At 42.1% G+C, this 18,545-nt stretch overlaps 1 protein-coding gene across 2 annotated transcripts; it reads right to left on the bottom strand.

Annotated features, from left to right (window-relative positions):
* Positions 1–1,069: 1,069 nt before the first annotated feature.
* Positions 1,070–17,780, bottom strand: rundc3b (RUN domain containing 3b). Of its 2 annotated transcripts, none has more exons than XM_028977620.1 (11): positions 17,463–17,780; positions 12,422–12,537; positions 10,018–10,151; positions 8,755–8,840; positions 5,704–5,793; positions 5,448–5,528; positions 5,143–5,314; positions 3,600–3,757; positions 3,282–3,428; positions 2,990–3,111; positions 1,070–2,343 (listed from the first exon to the last, which is right to left on the bottom strand). In XM_028977620.1, exons 1-11 carry the CDS (start codon positions 17,555–17,557, stop codon positions 2,198–2,200), a joined length of 1,347 nt encoding a protein of 448 aa, XP_028833453.1. In that variant the 5' UTR covers positions 17,558–17,780; the 3' UTR covers positions 1,070–2,197. The 2 variants fall into 2 exon arrangements, 1 of the variants encoding a protein (XP_028833453.1); XR_003749567.1 differs by having other exon boundaries at positions 2,207–2,343; positions 2,990–3,130; positions 17,463–17,738.
* Between the last annotated feature and the right edge of the window lie 765 nt (positions 17,781–18,545).

Raw genomic sequence — 18,545 nt, forward strand, 5'->3', positions numbered from 1 at the left:
AAAACCTGAAACCCTGTCTCCACACACATCACAGAGCAGAGCAGAGCCAATATGAATTCTTGTGAAGCTGCAGCCCGCACCAATTCAGCCCTGCCCTGAATTTTGGTTTAAAATATTTCACTGGTGCTCGCTGTCCTATAGTAGGCCATTTCCTTTGGAAGTGGACCTTGCTCATCATCCACTAGTCCACTCATCATTCTCGTCCATCCTTCAGGAGATGGCTGCCTGACATCATCACTCTCATACAAATTGAGGGGGGAAAAAAAAGACTTGCCCAATCATCCTCTGTTCCTCTTGCTGGAGTTGGTACAACTTTCCTTCTTGGAATTTATGCGTTATCCATTTGTCTGAGCCAGTGTCTTGTGTGTGTGTGTGTGTGTGTTTTTTTTTTTTCTTTCCTTTGTTCTTCTTTGATTCTGGCCATTTATTAAAAATAGTTTGTAAAATAAAACATTTAAAAAGTGCCAGAAGAGACTAGTTCCTTGGCAGGAAGGGAAAGGCTTTTTTGCGAAGTTGGCTTCTCTGCCCCCCTCCAGATCATTTTTTTTTCCTGAGAGACCAGCAGAATGGGCAGGACTGCAACAGAACTGTCCAACTTCAGATCATGCTGAGACAGTCCGCTGCCTCCATCTCATTAGAGCAAATGCCAGACAATCCATTTAAGCCCACAGTCCTCCGCCACGCAGGAGTAAAATCTCAGCCACTGACGGTCCAAAAAGAGACTAGGTCTGACTGTGTGTGTAGTCTGGTGGAGAGAAGCATTCAATTAACACAAAACACATTAACATCACATGCATCATACAGAGCGAAGGAAACCGCAGGCAGGAGCAGCGCAATTCTCCGTCTTAACTCTGGAAGAGCCGGGCTTGGAAATGTCTGTTAGGACGTTAAATAGGTTTTTATGATTGTGGCCGTCCAACACACTTTGGTGCAGCAGACGTGACCAGGCACTCACTTGTCTTCTTCAGTGTAAGATGGAATGATTAAACTTTTTTTGTGTGTTTCTAGCAACATATACGGAATAAGGCGCCAAATAGTCATGGTTCCATAAATTCAGACAATTCTCATATGATCACAAACAGAACATTTTACATTTTATTCAGTTAAAATATCTCAAGCTAAAACATTACAACATTATCAGAGACTGAAATTTCAACTTATGAGAAATGAAGCATAGCGTCACAAACCCAGGACCCTGACTATTACAGATTCAACAGCACACAATAACAGTAAATCGGAAAACGAGTGTGATACAGATGCCCGGTCCTCTGATCCCGACCTGAAACACAGCTTCAGATGCTCATTCATGCCATCTGAAAAATCATGTTGAGTTTCATTGTCTAGTAAGACCTGAAAAGGTATCTGAAAAGGCCCACAGTCTTTTCACTCAGCATTTTTATGGCTGTCTATGTCACTGTAAACTTCATTTTTAATAATGTTTAATTTAGCTTGATAATAGCTAATTAACAAGCTACCGGTACCTGATGACCATCATAGGCACTATGTGGGGGAACTACGTGCATCCTTACTACTAGTTGCAAAATGACTAATTGAGTGTTCTAAATAACAATTTCATACTTCTGCTCTAATCTAGAAACGTGGTTCTCAAACTGGTCTCCCTCAGGTGGTACTAGCCTGTAGTCAAGTTAATGTCCTTACCACAGTACAGTAAGTTAATTATATTCAATAATAAATAATATTCATCGTCATATTGCCTCCTGTTTATGCCAGTTAAATAAATAAATGGCATTAATAATGGTGGTAAATGGGAGAGTAGAGTACTTTGTGACATGGTTCTCAATGAACCACAGACAATCTGACGTCGAACAGCAAACAGGCGTGACAGTACTGTGATTACAGAGTTACAAGACAGTCTTTTCAGACTGTTTTCTTAATACAAGTTCACAGACATGCTGACATCTGGAACATCTGAATAATTTAATTAACACTTATTAATTAAGTAATGTACTAAAATGTGTAAAAAAAAATGAAAAGAACAGTATGTTGAAGCCTCCGCTGCACATTTTTTCAACAACAGTGAGTGAACCAGCAAATCCACAGATCTGTCCCGCTTTCCACAGCGCTGCGTTCCCATGCGTGAACTAAAATGGGTTGTAGGTTAGAGTTCTGCTTTCTGCTTCTTGGCCGGGCACTGCTGACCACTCAGCTTTCGGGGAGCGGTTTGTTGTGCAGGGGTTCAGGACGGGGTGAGTCCTGGACTGGTGATCTCAGATGTTGGACTGGCCAGACACTCACTGGACTTGAGGCTGGCAAGAGATTTAAAGCTGCCCACTGATGTCAGAGAGCCACAAAGTGCCCGCAGAGACGGGCTGTCTTCCTTGCCTGATTAAAAAGTAACAATATTAAGCAAACTCTTGCAGCCCTTTTCAATTTATTACAGAAGATCCACTTGAACTGGAAGGACTATTGATGGACTTGTGGTCTTTCTCAGTTCAGCAGAGTTCATGAAAAATTCATTAAGACTGGATGGACATTCAGGTTGGATAGTGGCGACTGTAAAACTAGATTGAAAAGCCACTAGCATGAACCTTTCAAGTCCATTAAACACAGGAAATTTCTCATTTATGATGTGTAGGAACCATACACTAGACTTCTAAGCTGTTACTAGGCAACAACCTGTCCAGCAGATTGCTTATCCTTCTAAAGCGGAAATTCTGTTAAATTGTTAACTGTTTAAATTGTTAACTGTTTAAATTGTAAATTTGTACATATATACAGATACATATTTATGTTATTTTTTGTGATGCTATTACCTTCTGCTTCTGTGCACTTTCTGCCGTGACAAGTGCAATTTCCCACTTGTGGGACTAATAAAGGTTTATCTTATCTTATCTTATCTTATTAACATTGCTGATGGCGGCCATTCTTGAGACACAGCTAATGATATTCAGGAACCAGAAGGATGTATTTTTGGATTTACTTTATATCTGCTTCTTACTAAAACAGAAATGATTGGACACACACATACCGTCTCTGTGCTGTGGGGTGAGGTATGTCTTGCCATCAAGGCTGTGGGAGTCTGTTTGTGCAGGGTCCATCTGAGACAGGCTCATATCAGCTGAGAGTTGCTCTAGACTGCAAAAGCTTTTCCTGGAGCAAAGTAAATTGTCTGTTCAACACATACACACACATATACACACACACAAAAGATCAAAGCCTGAACACGCACAAGCATGCTTAATATTATTTTCTATATATGGTTAGAGCATTACATGCACACACACACACAAACATGCACACAATCACAGTGCGGCTCGTACTCCTCCCATTGTCCGGTTTGTTTCTTGTGCAGGAACGTCTCTAGGGCAACAGCATTTGTTTCGATGGCACAAGGTGATGGCCACTGGTTGGTCAGGTGTGTAGTCAGCTCTTGCCTGCAGCGGAGGTCATGGTTCTTCAGCACAGTCCTACAGCCGGCACAAACACACACACACACACACACACACACACACACACACATTACTATTGCTTATACTGCACACAGTCTAGCAGTCTAAGGCATATCTTTTTGCCTCTAGCTTGCACAGACTAGGTAGGATTTATATCTCTCACCCGCCTACCCACACAAACACACTCACAGCTGGTCCTGCAGCTCCAGAATGATGTACTGAAGCTGCTCCTTCTCGAGCTTGTGACTGAGCTCTGTGTGGGACAGTCGCTTCAGAAGGGCTTCATTCTGAGACATGGACTCTTGGAGCTGAGTTTCCCGCAAATGGACCAACTCTTCGAGATATCCCTGCAACACAGACACCCCGTCACCTTCATCTCTAACAATAACTCAGGCTGTCAGGCTGTCTCTATCTCTATTAGGCGTGCACAAAATTACACTGTTTGTATTTGTATCTGTATTTGTTAAGGCTGCAAAATAATTTGTCAAAAACTAGTGCACATTTTGCATTGTCATTTTTCCTTTATTGCAGAGACGACTTCTTCAGTCTGCACTGTCAGCACCATCTGCAGAACATTGCTAGCTTTGGACAGCAAACATATTTGTATTAATACTTGTAAAAATCAATAGCTTTGACTCATATTTTTGTTCTCGTCAAAAATTGAAGAGCCTATTTGTCATGCATTACACTAGTCACTGCAGTTAAATGATTTTGCGAGTTTTTTTATGCATTTTTGGACAACTTTGGGCTTTGAGCAAGACTGTGACAGGGACTCTACTCGAGGTGTGAACCGTCACTGGTCTCACAATTCGATTATATTGATTATAATTATCAATGCCTTGATATTGATGCATCACAATGCATCCCGTAAATTTTCTACATTGCCACATGATGTTTTCAAATACAAGAGTTAAGGTCTTGTACACCTGTACGGATGCTTTGATTTGCTACAATGAGCAGAAAAAATGTTGCCATTCAGTCTGCACTCACCTTGTAACAGTCATATATATTGGTATATATCATATATATTAACAGTAATTTATATTCTCCTTTAAAAGTCTGTCTAATGCAGATCAACTTTCCACCAAGCAGAGGAACTATTATTATTTCACTTTGTATTACATAAAAGCATAAAATTAGGTACGTGTAACGTGCCCGTCTCATTTGCAAGGGGAACTGAGGTGCAGTAAGCATAATAAATAGAGAGTGTGATGCAAACCCCAGCAGAACCCCAGAATCTCTTTTTTTCCGGTGTTTAGGCAACAATTTTGCATGCTCTTTACCAGCTTATTAAATTTTACAGTGTAGTCATGAATGCTTGTCTGTGTTGTTCAGTTGTTTACTAAATTCAGTTGTTTACCATTCAAATTTGACACAGAACAGCTCAGTATGAAATGGCCATTTTCAGGTCTTTCAACATGTGCTGTATTCTTTCTGAATACAGATAGTGATTAAAAATATTGATACGAATCACATATTCGGCTCCAACTCAATGTCTACCACACTGTTGCAGTGGTGGCCTAGCAGGTAAGGAAATGCAGAGGACACATTTCGTTGTGTGCACTGTGTGCTGTGCTGTGTTTCAAAATGACAATCACTTCACTTTCATAAGGTTTTTTTTTTCCATAAACTCCAGACATCCCACTGGATTAAATATGTAGGCGTTCCACACAGCTATGTTATATTACACAAACCCACCCACTTTCATTTTCTCCCACTGTTTGAAACACACCTTCTGCTCCACAACTACTCTGTACTTCTGCTCAACTCGTTTGTACTTATTGAGCCAGCAGTTCTGGTCTAGGAGAAGGGCAGCAGCCATGTTTGATTCTGGAGTACTGACTTCACTTCCACTGCTACCCATTGTCCGCATCTCCTCTTCATCACTGCTGATGCTGTCTGACCTGGGTGGATGCGTACACACAAACACAGTTAAACCTGTCTGTGTGAACAGACCTTTCACAGTTCTAATATATTGCATCAACATTGAGCTAGATGAGCATGAATTTTGTGTGTGTGTGTGTGTGTGTGTCTTACGTCTGGATGAATTTGAGGTAGGGTGTGTAGTCAATAACTGCAGGACAAGTTCCATCCAGACCTTCGCCTTTCAAACAGAAACTAAAAAAAGAGAAAGAGACAAGGACATTACAGCCCTTTTCTCTGAATCATGGGTCAGTTGTCCAGAAACACCAAGTGATTACATCACTTGGGTTGGGTTGAGAGTAAATGAGAATAAATAAATTTAATTGTAAAAGGAAAGCTTATAACAATCTGCATTTGAATGAACGTGTACCTGAAGTCAATGGCATTGAGGCCAATAAGTATGTCTACTAGAAGCCCTGCTTCTTCCCCCAACATTACAGCTCCGTCCTGATAGAACTGCCTGAAATACACAGCAATAAAACACACTATCAACCCATCGATGAACTTTACTGATAAACATTCTCAGCGTCTCAATCTGCTGGCAGATAGCGAACAGTACGGTAGCAGTTTTGCTGCGCTCGCTATCCCAGTAATATCAATCATAAGTAAAGGTCATGATATTCATGCAATAATAAAAGACATGAACATAAAGCACAAAAAAACAATTACAATTGCTACTGAGAGGCAAGAAGTCAGCAAGAGAAGCCATGTTCAGAAGAGCCGTTCATGTTCTTCAATATTTACTTTATATTCAGGACTGTTTACGTCTTCTTCCCACTTTTCCATTAAGGCCAAATTTGCTGAGGATCTTTACAGTTTCTCATTGGCCTTCTTTTAATAATTGAACAGTGCCCCATGAGCACTGTTTTTATAACCTAACTCTGCTTTAAGATGTGCCCTAATATACAAGAAAGAAAGTGTATTGTTCTGTACTGAAACAGAGCATTGACAGTGGTTTACTCTGTCTCTTAATCAATTTAATTTGACCTACACACACACACCCTCCCTCACAGTAGGGCCATGCCAAAACATTTACATTTCATTTACATTTACATTTACAGCATTTATCAGACGCCCTTATCCAGAGCGACTTACAATCAGTAGTTACAGGGACAGTCCCCCCCTGGAGCAACTTAGGGTTAAGTGTCTTGCTCAGGGACACAATGGTAGTAAGTGGGATTTGAACCTGGGTCTTCTGGTTCATAGGCGAGTATGTTACCCACTAGGCTACTACCACCCTGATAGAAAACGATAGAAGCAGCACATATACCACTGCCACCATAGTGTGGTACAACCTGTTTCCCAGCAGGAGCACACCAGTGTATATGGGTATTAATGAACTCATCACCCATCCCAGGGCAAGCAGGGTGCAGCTAACCAAACAAGAAAGATGGCTGCTGACAACGTTCTCACTTTTTCCACAAGCCAGCCTCCGTGCTCAAACCAACATTTCAGTTCCTAATAGAACTGGTCTATAGTTATAGTTAGTGACGTGATTGCACACCTCCAAGGTTGTGAGTATCAAATATAGGCTCGGACCTTGTGTGTGTGTGTGTGTGTGTGTGTGTGTGTGGTGTTGGCTTGATCTCCTCATGTTGGTGTCAGTTTGCTATGGGTTCTGTAGTTTCTTCCCACTGAACAAAGGCCTAAACAGTAGGTGAATTGGTGACTCAGAATTGACCATAGGTGTGTGTTTGCACCCTGTAGTGGGCTGGCACCCTGCCTTGAGTTAAGTAAACTGGTAGGGTGGTAGTAGCTTAGTGGGTAACACACTCGCTAACCAGATGACCACAAAGTCACAGGTTCTACCCACTTACTACCATTGTGTCCCTGTAACTACTGATTGTAAGTCACTCTGAATAAGGGTGACAAATGTCACAAATGTAAATGTAAATGGTTAAGGATAGTGAGTCAGTGAGAGTGGGCGATGCGCTGATTCACCATCCTTCCAGCTGGACCGTATTCAAGGATACTACCCACTAGAGGTCAACAGTATCCACAGAGGAAGGTAGGGGTCACAGTGTCTGGAATGTCACATTTTACCCAATCCACTGAGAGAAGTGGACTGCTTTTGCATACCTTTGGTCACATGTTACGCCGAGAACACATTACTAGAGTTCCCCATTCCAGTGTGTCCTGAGTTACAAGTCATGCCTGTTCCCATGCTCCCTTTTGAGATCCTAATGTTGGCCAGGAGAGCTAGCAGCCCAGGGCAAGAGTATGGCTGCTAACCTCTTCCTGCCCTGCTAGAAAACCCTTCAAGATGCTCCAACAGTTTGACCCAAGAAGTTTTGAACTCCCTTCCCACAAACTATATCAATCATGTCTGTCCAGACATCTCTTCAGGACTGTGTTCCAAGGTCACCTTCAGATAAACTCATAATTTGAAAAGGCACATCCAGGTTTAGGGCTTCCTGGACAAATGAAGATTGGATGAGTGGAGATGGATATGTGAAATCTACCACCTCTTCTAGCCCATAACACATCCTAGAGAAACTAGACACAGTTGAGCTGGTTGAAAAGTTACACAGGCAAGGAAGTGATCACGGTGATGATAAGAAGTGAATTCATTATATGAAAATGGTTAAAAGGGTCAAAAAGATGCAGTGACCAATGCCCTAGAAAAACAAGGATGAAAGATGACGAGGATAAGGAAGTCTGGTGGTGGTATATTAAATGTGAATATGCTAGAAATTGGGGCTGAAATGAAACGAAAGAGAGTGGAATGATAAATATACAGTACTGAGCAAAAGTCAAAGGCACCAAAACAAGCAATACTTTGAATGTATCGATTTACCTAAACCATTTACCACAGAATTTCCTTAATTTATTCAAACAATGACATGATGTGTATAGAGAAAGTGACTCTGTTGTCCTATAGTCATGTTCCCTGACGTTTTTTTTTTTTTTTTGGCTCTGTGTAGTATTTACCTGATTACCTTGAATGGTTTTCATCTGTTAGAATTATTATAGATGTGTCCTTGCTATGTCCTGTCTTTGTTCTGTCATATGTCAACTTCCCCTCGAATCGTGAGTGCATGGCTCATGTGTGTAGGCCCTCATGACCTTTGAACTTTATTGAAAGCCGTTGGGATTCGGGTGGTTGAGTCCTTTCTGTTACCCGTCTCACAACCTATTGTTCTTTGAGCAGAAATACAATATTGCTTGTAGGAGATTCATTATTTTACAGAGTTGGGAGAGATTAACAAACAGTTTTTCTTGCACCTCTCTACATATGAACATCAACATTCTGCACACTTTCAATATTTGATCAGTATTATTTGTGTGTTTTACATTTTTAGATGGCCTTTTCCAGAACAATTACAGAGTTACTGTTGGGAAGAGCAAACGCCTTCAATTAGTTTCATTACAGACTAAATATTTGGCACAGTAATGTATAACAAGGAATTATTTGTAAAACCTTGTGGTTTTGAAATCCCTCAATGCAGAAGAGATGTACTCAGACAAACGTTTCTCCATCAGGGCGACTCGTATCCATGCCCGTCCCTAGGGAAAAAAAAAAAAAAAAAATCACTATTGTCCCATGTATCGTTTCATTACTGACTCCCAGGTAGCAGTGGACATCTCCACAATCTCCACAGCGGTGGACATCATGCATCTGTGTGTATAGAGAAGCACTTTTAGCCAAGTTGCCAAGGGGTGTTACGATCATGACTGCTACCGAAGATGTTGTAACTCTGGTCAGCAAGTGTTCATCATGCACCAATCAGCGATAACATCATTTTATCCTATTATCTTGTTGCAAAGGCATTTGGCAGTGAAGGGATTTATAAGGAAACAACTGGATAATTTGTCCTTAAAGCCAATGTGTTGGAAGTTGGGGTGTGTTGTACTGCTGGGAAACGTTGGGTCCTGAATTCATCTGGATGTTACTTTGCCTAAACAGTGGAAAGAAAAGCACTGCCATGCTGCAAAACAGGTTGGCCACCAGATTCTCCAGATTTCAATGCAATAAAGCATCTTTGAGTTGTGCTGAAAAAACATACAGGACGTAAGGATCTAAAGGCTTGATGACAGACACCACAGCATTCCTTAGTGGAGTCTAGTGGAGTAACTCCATATTAGGCGGCTGTTCATAGTGATATGGCTGATCAGTGTATACTGGCACACTTAATGTTATGTCATTGGTGCTATTGTTATTGGTGCTAAGAAGTGCAGTTGAATTGCCTGTGAAACGATGTCTCAGCACAAACTACCTGCTGATAATAATTACAGTTACATAGGTGGCAACATACAGCAAAAGTAGTTTATTAAAAACTGTAACAGCTCTCTCCTGCAGCAGCCAAGCTGTTCTTCACTTCTCTTCTGGGAAAATATAAAAAAAAAATGCAGAACATTTTATATGTCTATTAAATATATTTTTTCTTAATATATAAAATATATATTTTCTTATTCACAGATTTGAATGAAACTGGTTCTTTTATACAAATGTATATACCCCATCATGCCAATCTTTCAAAATATACCCAAAATATAAGTATTGCACCTTCATACAAACAATATGAATGTCAGAGAACAAGATTTGAATGGTCATCTTTTCAATAGCCAAGTTCAAGGTCTAATTTCAATCTAAGCCATACTGTGCTGCTTATACAGCACCAAACTGATGTGAAAAGCATGTGAAAATATGTTTATGCTGTGTTATTACTCTCAATATGTGTACCTTGGCTCTGGAGCAGTGTATGTTCTCCATGCTCTCAATGCTGTGTATGCAGGAGTGGGGAACTTTACTGCAGGCCTGTCGAATGTAGTCCCAGAAACTGCGGGCACTTCCATAACCAAACCAGCTCAGCTGACCTGAAAGTGAGAGCAGAGAGAAAGAAGATCATGACATCAATGACATGATTTGAGCGGAGTGGTGTAAGTGGGTGAGTGATTTCAGATTATTAGGGTAGGCAGAATGTATTGGTATAATAAATGGTGTGTAAATTCTCATATCATAAATCAACGTCTAATATTTTCATGTCCAGGCGGTCTAGTGGTTACTTGGCGCTCTCACGACTGTGGCCTGGGTTTGCTCCCTGGTTAGGGAAGTCTTCTGAGCTTTTTGGGACAGTGGTGGCCTAGCATGTAAGGAAGAGGACTTGTAATCGAAAGGTTGTGGGTTCAACTTGAACTGCCAAGGTGCCACTAAGCAAAGTACCGTCCCCACACACTGCTCACCGGGCACCTTCCATGGCTGCCCATTGCTCAATAAGGATGATGGTTAAATGCAGAAGACACATTTCATTGTGTCACCAGGTGCTGTGTCACAATGTCAGTCACTTCACTTTTACTTTCTATTGGTGATTCCAAGATTTGAGGCTGACTCTCCATGCAGGCTGTTAGCAGAAGGTCTGTCCAGATAACAGGGGAGTCCAGTGAAAAAGTTGATAGCTCTGTGTGATCAGTGATGATGAGCAGCAGATAGGAGGGCACTAGTTTTTACTTAAGGAAGGTATTAGCAAGTCTAGGGTGATAGATGAATGTGACCAGACAAGATGAGTGAAGCTGGAGCACTCTTCTCTGATGCGGACCAGGTGGTAAGTGCGTGTTGAAAATGGAGGCCTCAGTCAGACGTCTGAATGTGGAATTAGCTGGGTAAGGCATAAGTAACCGTGTCCCCTTTTTTCCCCCACAAAGACGAGCTGCACCACAGTCAAGGAGGGGCACATGGGCCTCATACTCTTTCATGGTCCAGGTCTCTAGTTGAGTCAACCAGTTGGTATAGTTCCTAGCATGGCCTTGCATGTTAGTTCAGGAAGAGGGCCTGATATCTTGCTGAAATTGGGATTAAGGAACATCTCACTGATTGCTTTTGTCTTTGCAGGGTTTGGTTTTAACATGGATGACTTATGACCAAGATGCACTTTATGCATTGAAGGCAGAGAAAACTGTGGAATCTGGATGGCCAATTCCTCTATGTTGTAAGTTGCAACTATTGATGACTTCCATTCTGTGATACTAGTAATCACCCCTAAGACACTTTGGATCAGTTCTGCTTTGACCTTATCTTTGTTCAATGTTATTCAGTTCAAACAAACACATTTCACTTCATAGAATAGCAAGCTGTGTGTTCATTTACAGCATTAATCAGACGGCCTTATCCAGAGTGACTTACAATCAGTAGTTACAGGGACAGTCCCCCCTGGAGCAACATAGGGTTAAGTGTCTTGCTCAGAGACACATGGGTAGTAGGTGGTATTTGAACCTGGGTCTTCTGTTCCACATGCAGAGTGGCATGGAAGTATGGCTGAACCCGCTGCATGGATTAGCTGGCAGAATTTTCATTTGAAATTCTCAGGATCTTCTCTTGATTCTGCTCTGCTCAATAGGTTTCCATTTGCTCCTTGCCCCACATGCATCCTTGCAAGCTCCAGCATCTTCATTGGGGTACACAGCTGCAATGAATATATCATATTCTTGCTTCAGCAACATTCCTATCAAATATCAATGCTCCTACTGAATGCTTCTGCCATGGTCATCGATTACTGGCATCCTTCAGTATGAGATTGCAGATTGCTGTGTGTCCATAGAACTGAGAAAATGTCTCCCCATAAAATGCAGTTCTGTCATTCATGACCAAACGTCTGGCACCACGCGGGGAGGAGATTGAAACACTTGATTTAGGATTCCTTATTGCAGCATTTCTCGGGAAATTGTAATGGCATTTAAGACAACTTTGGCTCATAATTTCTATGCATGCATAGAAATGCTTTGTTTGTTATTATGGCTTAGGTGTTCAGTCATCTTTCTTCCAGAAGACAAACATTTTAGTTACAAAGTCCTCCTGTGGGACAGTTTTGGAAAATAGGGGACGAGTACACTGTCCAAATCTGAAGGCATCAATGGGTGAAAAGCTACTGCAAAAAACGCAATTGGCTTTTCCCACAAGGTGGCGCTACCTGGCCACATCAATGTCGCTGTTTGCTCTGTATTTTTCTGTTCTGCTTTGTTGCAGTGTGCTGAAGAGGAATAACTGGACAGAGGTTGGAGAGTCTGAGTATTGGAAGGATGCACTGCAGATTTCTGGACCTAAATGGGGTGTGGTCTGGTGTGTGCCTCTGATAAACCTCTACTATGCTGACCTTTAAGGCGGTGGCTGAGGATCTGCTCCAGAATTGAGACAAGGTTGGTGAACTCTGCCGAGGTCTCGTCTACAGTCTCAAAACATGAGCTGTCAATCAGAGTCTTAACGGAGAACCTAGACAGGGACCAAACAAATATGAATCAACACAACAAATTCTTTACTTCGGTTCAACTATTAATCAAAAGTGATGGTTTTAGTAAATTTGTAAATGTGAAATACAATTTTAGAATCTAAAACTCATGGAGGCTTTAACATTGGTACACACACATTTTCTTTGTATATGCTAATGTGTCCTCTGCTTTTAACAAATCCCCCTTGGTGAGCAGTGGGCAGCCATGAAAGGCTGCTCAGGGAGCAGTGTGTGGGGAGGGTATCATGCTCAGTTGCACCTCAGTGGCACCATGGCAGTACGAGATTCGGCAACCCTCCATTTAGGAGTCCGTTTCCTTACCTAGGCCACCACTGCCTTATAGGTGAGAGTGTTACCCACTAGGCTACTACCACAGTAGAATTTATTTGTGTTTCCATTTGATCATAAAAGAAGCAACAATTGAGCAGACCTCATTGTGTGCCTCAGTACCAGATCTCCAAAAAATGAAACGGATGCAGTTGATTTTGTTAATTTTATTATTAATATGTTATTTTTTATGCAGGCATGCCCCAATTATAAGGTTTTGATGCCCGTAACTGGCGGGAACCCAGGGCATTCTGCTTGAGGAGCCAACAACTATACCACTATATATGACTATACCGCTGTCCCATAGGGGAGTGGGTTAGATATTATTGTCATTCTATTTATTTTTCTATTTTGTTACATTTTCCTCAGTGCATGTAATGGACAAGGGAACGATTCAGTGTCTGTCATTTCTGTCAGTAATAGGGACCCCCATGGTTCTGTGGCATTTAGCGTGACATCTTGCCACAAACCCTTTATGCTTCAAACAGAGCACAATGGGGTTGCTTCTACACCACCCATATACATACAGCTCCATACACAACGTGGCACCTCCTCAAAGTAAACATCCATGGTAAGTGTCACCTCTTCTGGTCTTGAGGCTCCTCTCAGCAAAGGAAGAGCAAGACATGCACTGATTTACTTTTTTCACATTTTAGTTACAGCCTTTTTACAAAATGGATTAATTTTTCCCCTCAGAATTCTGCACACAACACCCCATAATGACAATGTGGAAGAAGAGGTTTTGGATTAATTTAAACCTTTTTGGGATAAGGAAAAATATTATTCGCTGTGAATACTTTATTCCTGTAAATACAGTCAATACTGTATGTGTCACACGACTACAGTCCAAGGGCATTATCAGGCATCACTATGTTTTATTTGTTGCTGTTTTTATAGTGCTAGAACAAAGTCAAGTCAAGAATGACATAAAGAGGTTGCCCTGTGTCAGGAGGTGCAGAAGCAGGACATCTTTATGGAAGAAAAGGATTTCATATAAATAAAGAAAATGAAAGAGGGATGAAAAGGAAACAGAAATAAGAAACTCACTCATGTGACGTGTGGCATAGAACGTCAGGAGGAAACAAAACAAACACAAGGTGAGTAACGTTTCTCCACATTAATGTGGCAGCACCTAGTGGGCGCCTGACTGCTTTAAAAGAGTCCTGATCACTCGTGCTTAATTGGCTTTATTGTAAATACAAAAAATCTGAAACTGAACTGTCACATTACAAAAAAAATGAATAAAAAATCTGCACTTTTCAGAAAGAGCCAACAGTGAAGTTGGACCTCTGACAGCATATAGTCCCACTGAGAGCAGGCAGGTCACCACGAGACAACTGTGTGACAGGGCTTTGTGCAGTAGATGCTATTAAGCTGAGTGGAGCAGAAAAGCTGTTTTTCTTGATATGGACACAGAGACAGAGTTTGAATCTGTAACATCTTGTAAATCATTGTTCAATCGCCAGTGTATAACAGCGCAAGTCCAAGTTTTCCTATTCGTTTTCACCAACAGCCACAAGTTTTTGAATTTGAACTAATACTACAATTATGACTATTATCTAGGCCTAAAATAAAAACAAATATATGCATCATGCCTTTGGGCAATTAATTCCAGTCAGGGCATTCTAGGCCTAATCCCAATTCCCCTCAGGAACAACTTGATACTTATGTATGATACTTTATTAGTCCCACAAGTGGGAAATTCACATAGTCAGAGCAGAAAACTGCCACCACAGGCTGCCACCCATAGCAGCGCTAAATGAATCAACTGCAACTGACCATTATTTTCTAATGGTATATAAAACATTTACAAAACTTTGAGTGATGTAGTTACTTTTGTAAGACACTGTATAATTATATCCAAACAAATTATTGCTTTGGAATTATTGCAGTGGAATTATTCATATTGTCATGACACACACCCCTTCACAGCCTGGAAGCCAGCACCCTCACTCCCTCGCTGTTTGTCACTTGGTGACCTGAACAAATGGCCTTTCTAGGCCTGTGTATGTGCTCTTCCTCCTATAGGCTCCAGTGTGTCAATATGAACTACACGCAGTGGCCTCTAGCCGAAGATATCTCAGAACCAAAGCTTTTCAAACCTTTACACAGTACAGGCACATAGCGGAGTGCAGAGTATTTATAGTATACACAGGACTGTTTCAGGGGATAATGTGCCTCACCACACTCCAGAACAATGAGTATGAGGAGTTTACTTGCTTGCTGTGTATCACGATGACCTTAATACACCTGTGAGAAAAAATTATTTGGATCCATGGAGGCACCACTTCACTTCAAAAATACATTCAGAGGTCTAGTGGACTCCATGTGTGCTTTGGTGGCAAAAGGCACCTACTCGATTGTAGTTGCCATAATGTTGTGGCTGATCACACAGGGCGATGAGTTCTATGTCTGCGTGTGACTATATATGGGAACCTGTAAATGATGGCACCTAATCTATCGTCCAAAGCTCGGTTTTCTTCTCCAGAAACAATGCTGATGATTAATGATTATTATTGCTGACTGTCAGCATCCCAGTAGGCCCATTAATCTCCATCCACCAGTCCATACTGCACTGAAAGGACGTGGTATTTTCCCGGGAAGGAGAAGTAAACATGCAAGAAGAAGTTTATGCGTGTGACAGGGACATTAACACACACTACATGCGACATAAAGCAAATGAACTCTAAATGAACTCTAGAGCATATCCCACAGCTTACATTACATTTACATTTATGGGATTTAGCAGACAACATTGTCCAGTGCGCCTTGCAATCAGTAGTGGGAGGGACAGTCCCCCTGGAGACACTCAGGGTTAAGTGTCTTGCTCAGGGGCACAATGGTAGTAAGTGGGGTTTGAACCTGGGACTTAATGGTCTTGTACAAGGCTGCTACCACACTTTTCTTTACCAGGAGTGGAGTTCTGCACAGAGTGACTGGTGACATCACGGCCTCATGGTGACCCGTCCCTGCTCTCCTCTCAGCTGCTGTATGTAAAATGTCTTGGCTCTACTGCATTTGTGTGAAGCTCGTTTTGGTTTTAACATGGAATTATTACTTAGTCTTCTGTCTGCAGTTAGAATTAGAACTGACAGTTGCCATAGTGGTCATGGATCCGAGCGTGTGTAAAAGGGACGGGACTTCCCAAACGTTCCAGCCAGAGAGAGTGATCGGGGAGTCTGCTGAGATGCATGTATGTAAAGCTTGTGGTGGGAAGAAGCACACGCCAGGATGCATGCTGATGGGATGCTGGAATTATCCCAGTAAGCGCTTGCACCCATCATTTCTTATTACTGTACATGTTTTATTCTCACACTCACACTTACAGGTAGTCCTGTTACTCAGGGCTAGTGTAACGATAGGGTTGTAGTCGTAGTAGTTGTCCCCACGCCAGGCACAGCCTCCATGACAGGGCCCATAAATATATTTACCCCATAAATAAACATAAAGACCCCATAATTAGACTGGAATAATTAGACCCTGAACCAGCAGGACAATCTCAACATGACCGCCATCATGAGAAAGCACGTCCCCTTCTTGTGGAGCACAAAAAAACGGTCTCACTCTACACCAAACACTGCCTCTGCATGCAGCCTGCATTGCTGCACACGCACCCATGCACTGACATCAGAACAGTCACTGCCAAACTTGTTCCCGCAAGCAATCCGGCTGCTCAATAAATCACGAGTTGCTCTGTCACCTTTTACCCGCCTCAAACGCACCGCATTGTCACTTTAAACCACTTTACCAACCTGCCTTTGTTGCACTTTTGCACTTGATTGTCCGGATGTCTTGTGCAAATTGCACTGACACGCCTCTTCGTCCGTTAATGCTTATTCTGTTAAATGTAGCAGCATCGCTCAAGAGAAACACTGCGTCATCCCATCTGTGCACTTGTTGATGGCTGGACCACTCATCTTTTCATCATTCCATCCTAAAATCTTTTCTCATTTATATTCTTTTTATGTCATCTTTTACTGGTATAAAATGGGAACCAGAAGTCATCCATTGTCAGTGTAGGCCTCATGCAATCACTAATTGCAGGTCTATGGAAGTTTCTCTGCATGGTGTTAGGCAGGATTAGGCAGCATAAATCCGCCCCTAACTTTTTATCACTCTTTCGCATCAGGGGTTTGACTGGGTCATGCTAGGCCGTAATATATATTGCTACCTTGCAAACATGGGAGAAAACCATTACCGTTCTGTAGCACTCAGGAAGATCACTGATCACCTAAATCGATCAGAAGACCGTGATGGGACATGCATGTCTTTTGCTGGTTCAATAACGCTGCTAGGCAGATAATCCATTTTTCATCTTGGAGTTAAAACTGAAATTCCAAACGGGGCGTGGCTTTGACCGACACGCCCCCACCCTTTCAGGCTGACGCTGCAGATTTTCCACGTATACATTTCGACATGTTTTAAAAATTCACATAAATGTGAAGAATGACGTGACGGTCGTGTCTGCAGGCAGGGATGCAGCAGCCACACACACACACACACACACACACACACACACACACACACACACACACACACACAGAAAGAGCCAGTGGAACGTGGATCAGCGACGGCTGAGTACCTGCACACCGTGATCAGGTTCCTCCTCTCCACCGCCCCGCTCCGGGACGCTGCCCGCTTGCGCGCTCCGCTCAGCCCGGGGCTCGGCGCTGCCATGCCGGCGTGCCGTGCGTCGTCGCCGTCCACCCACCCGACCGTTCCGCACGACGGCTGAGCCTACGGGGCCGCGGGGCGTCATCAATACCGCTGCGTAACGTCAGGGGCTGGTGACGTCATCCTCTCTCTCTCTGGGGAGAGTGATGGAGCCTCGCAGGTCGTGATAATCGCCGCTCCGATCCTTGCCATTCACGTTTTTTTTATTTTAAAGCAATTATTAGAGTACTTAATAAAAGAAATCACAATAATACAGTTTAATTTAATAGAGTTCACAGACACTATACCAAATAGGAATGTAGAATGAGGATGATGGGCGATCATGGTGTGGAGGGAGACATCTAGCGTTCCATTTACTAAAACGCACTTTTAAAAAATACTATTTATTATTATTTAAAATATATAATATTGGTTGGCAGACATAAGGACCTTTAAATGTAGGTTAACTAAAAAGGTAATTTTCTTTTTAATATAAAAGCTTGAGGTTCGGATACCAGATTGATATTTCAGGGTATGATTAAAGTAATAGAATGTATTATTAATTTAGTCATCATTTTTTTTACTTTTTTTATTTTTATTTAATACAGCATTAAATGGTCACGTGTTTCCCAAACCACCGTGTTCTGTCTGTAGCAATCATCTATTCCGCTCCGACCTTTGACAATATGAACTTTTTTATTGTCATCAAGTCATAAATTGAAGCAGGTGCTGGACACTATGAGTGTGTGTAAGTGTGTAAGCGTGTGCGTTTGTGCTTAAAACTGCCCCAATCCTCCCGATGTTCAGTAGTTGTCCGTTTACATTAATAATGTAAAATTTGTCCTCTCTCGCCTGGTCGAGCTGCGGCGATCACGCGAACACACAAACCGAAAAAACGCTTCACGTCGCTGTATGTGTTTCGCTTTAAAACGCAGGACTGCGTGACGCAAGTGGAGCGCAATCACGGCGCAGTAAATTGTGCAAGCGGCCAATAAAACGGCGAGGACGCGCG

Source organism: Denticeps clupeoides, chromosome 4, assembly GCF_900700375.1.
Source record: "Denticeps clupeoides chromosome 4, fDenClu1.1, whole genome shotgun sequence".
Lineage (NCBI taxonomy): Eukaryota > Metazoa > Chordata > Actinopteri > Clupeiformes > Denticipitidae > Denticeps > Denticeps clupeoides.

What these genes read in the sequence shown, in the direction of transcription:
- rundc3b (XM_028977620.1), bottom strand. Translation starts at nt 17,557, where the DNA reads ATGGCAGCGCCGAGCCCCGGGCTGAGCGGAGCGCGCAAGCGGGCAGCG. An exon ending in TACACTGCTCCAGAGCCAAG is followed by an intron (nt 8,841 to 10,017) that starts GTACACATATTG and finishes TTTTTTCCCTAG; the next exon opens with GGACGGGCATGGATACGAGT. An exon ending in CTGGAGCTGCAGGACCAGCT is followed by an intron (nt 3,429 to 3,599) that starts GTGAGTGTGTTT and finishes TGCCGGCTGTAG; the next exon opens with GACTGTGCTGAAGAACCATG.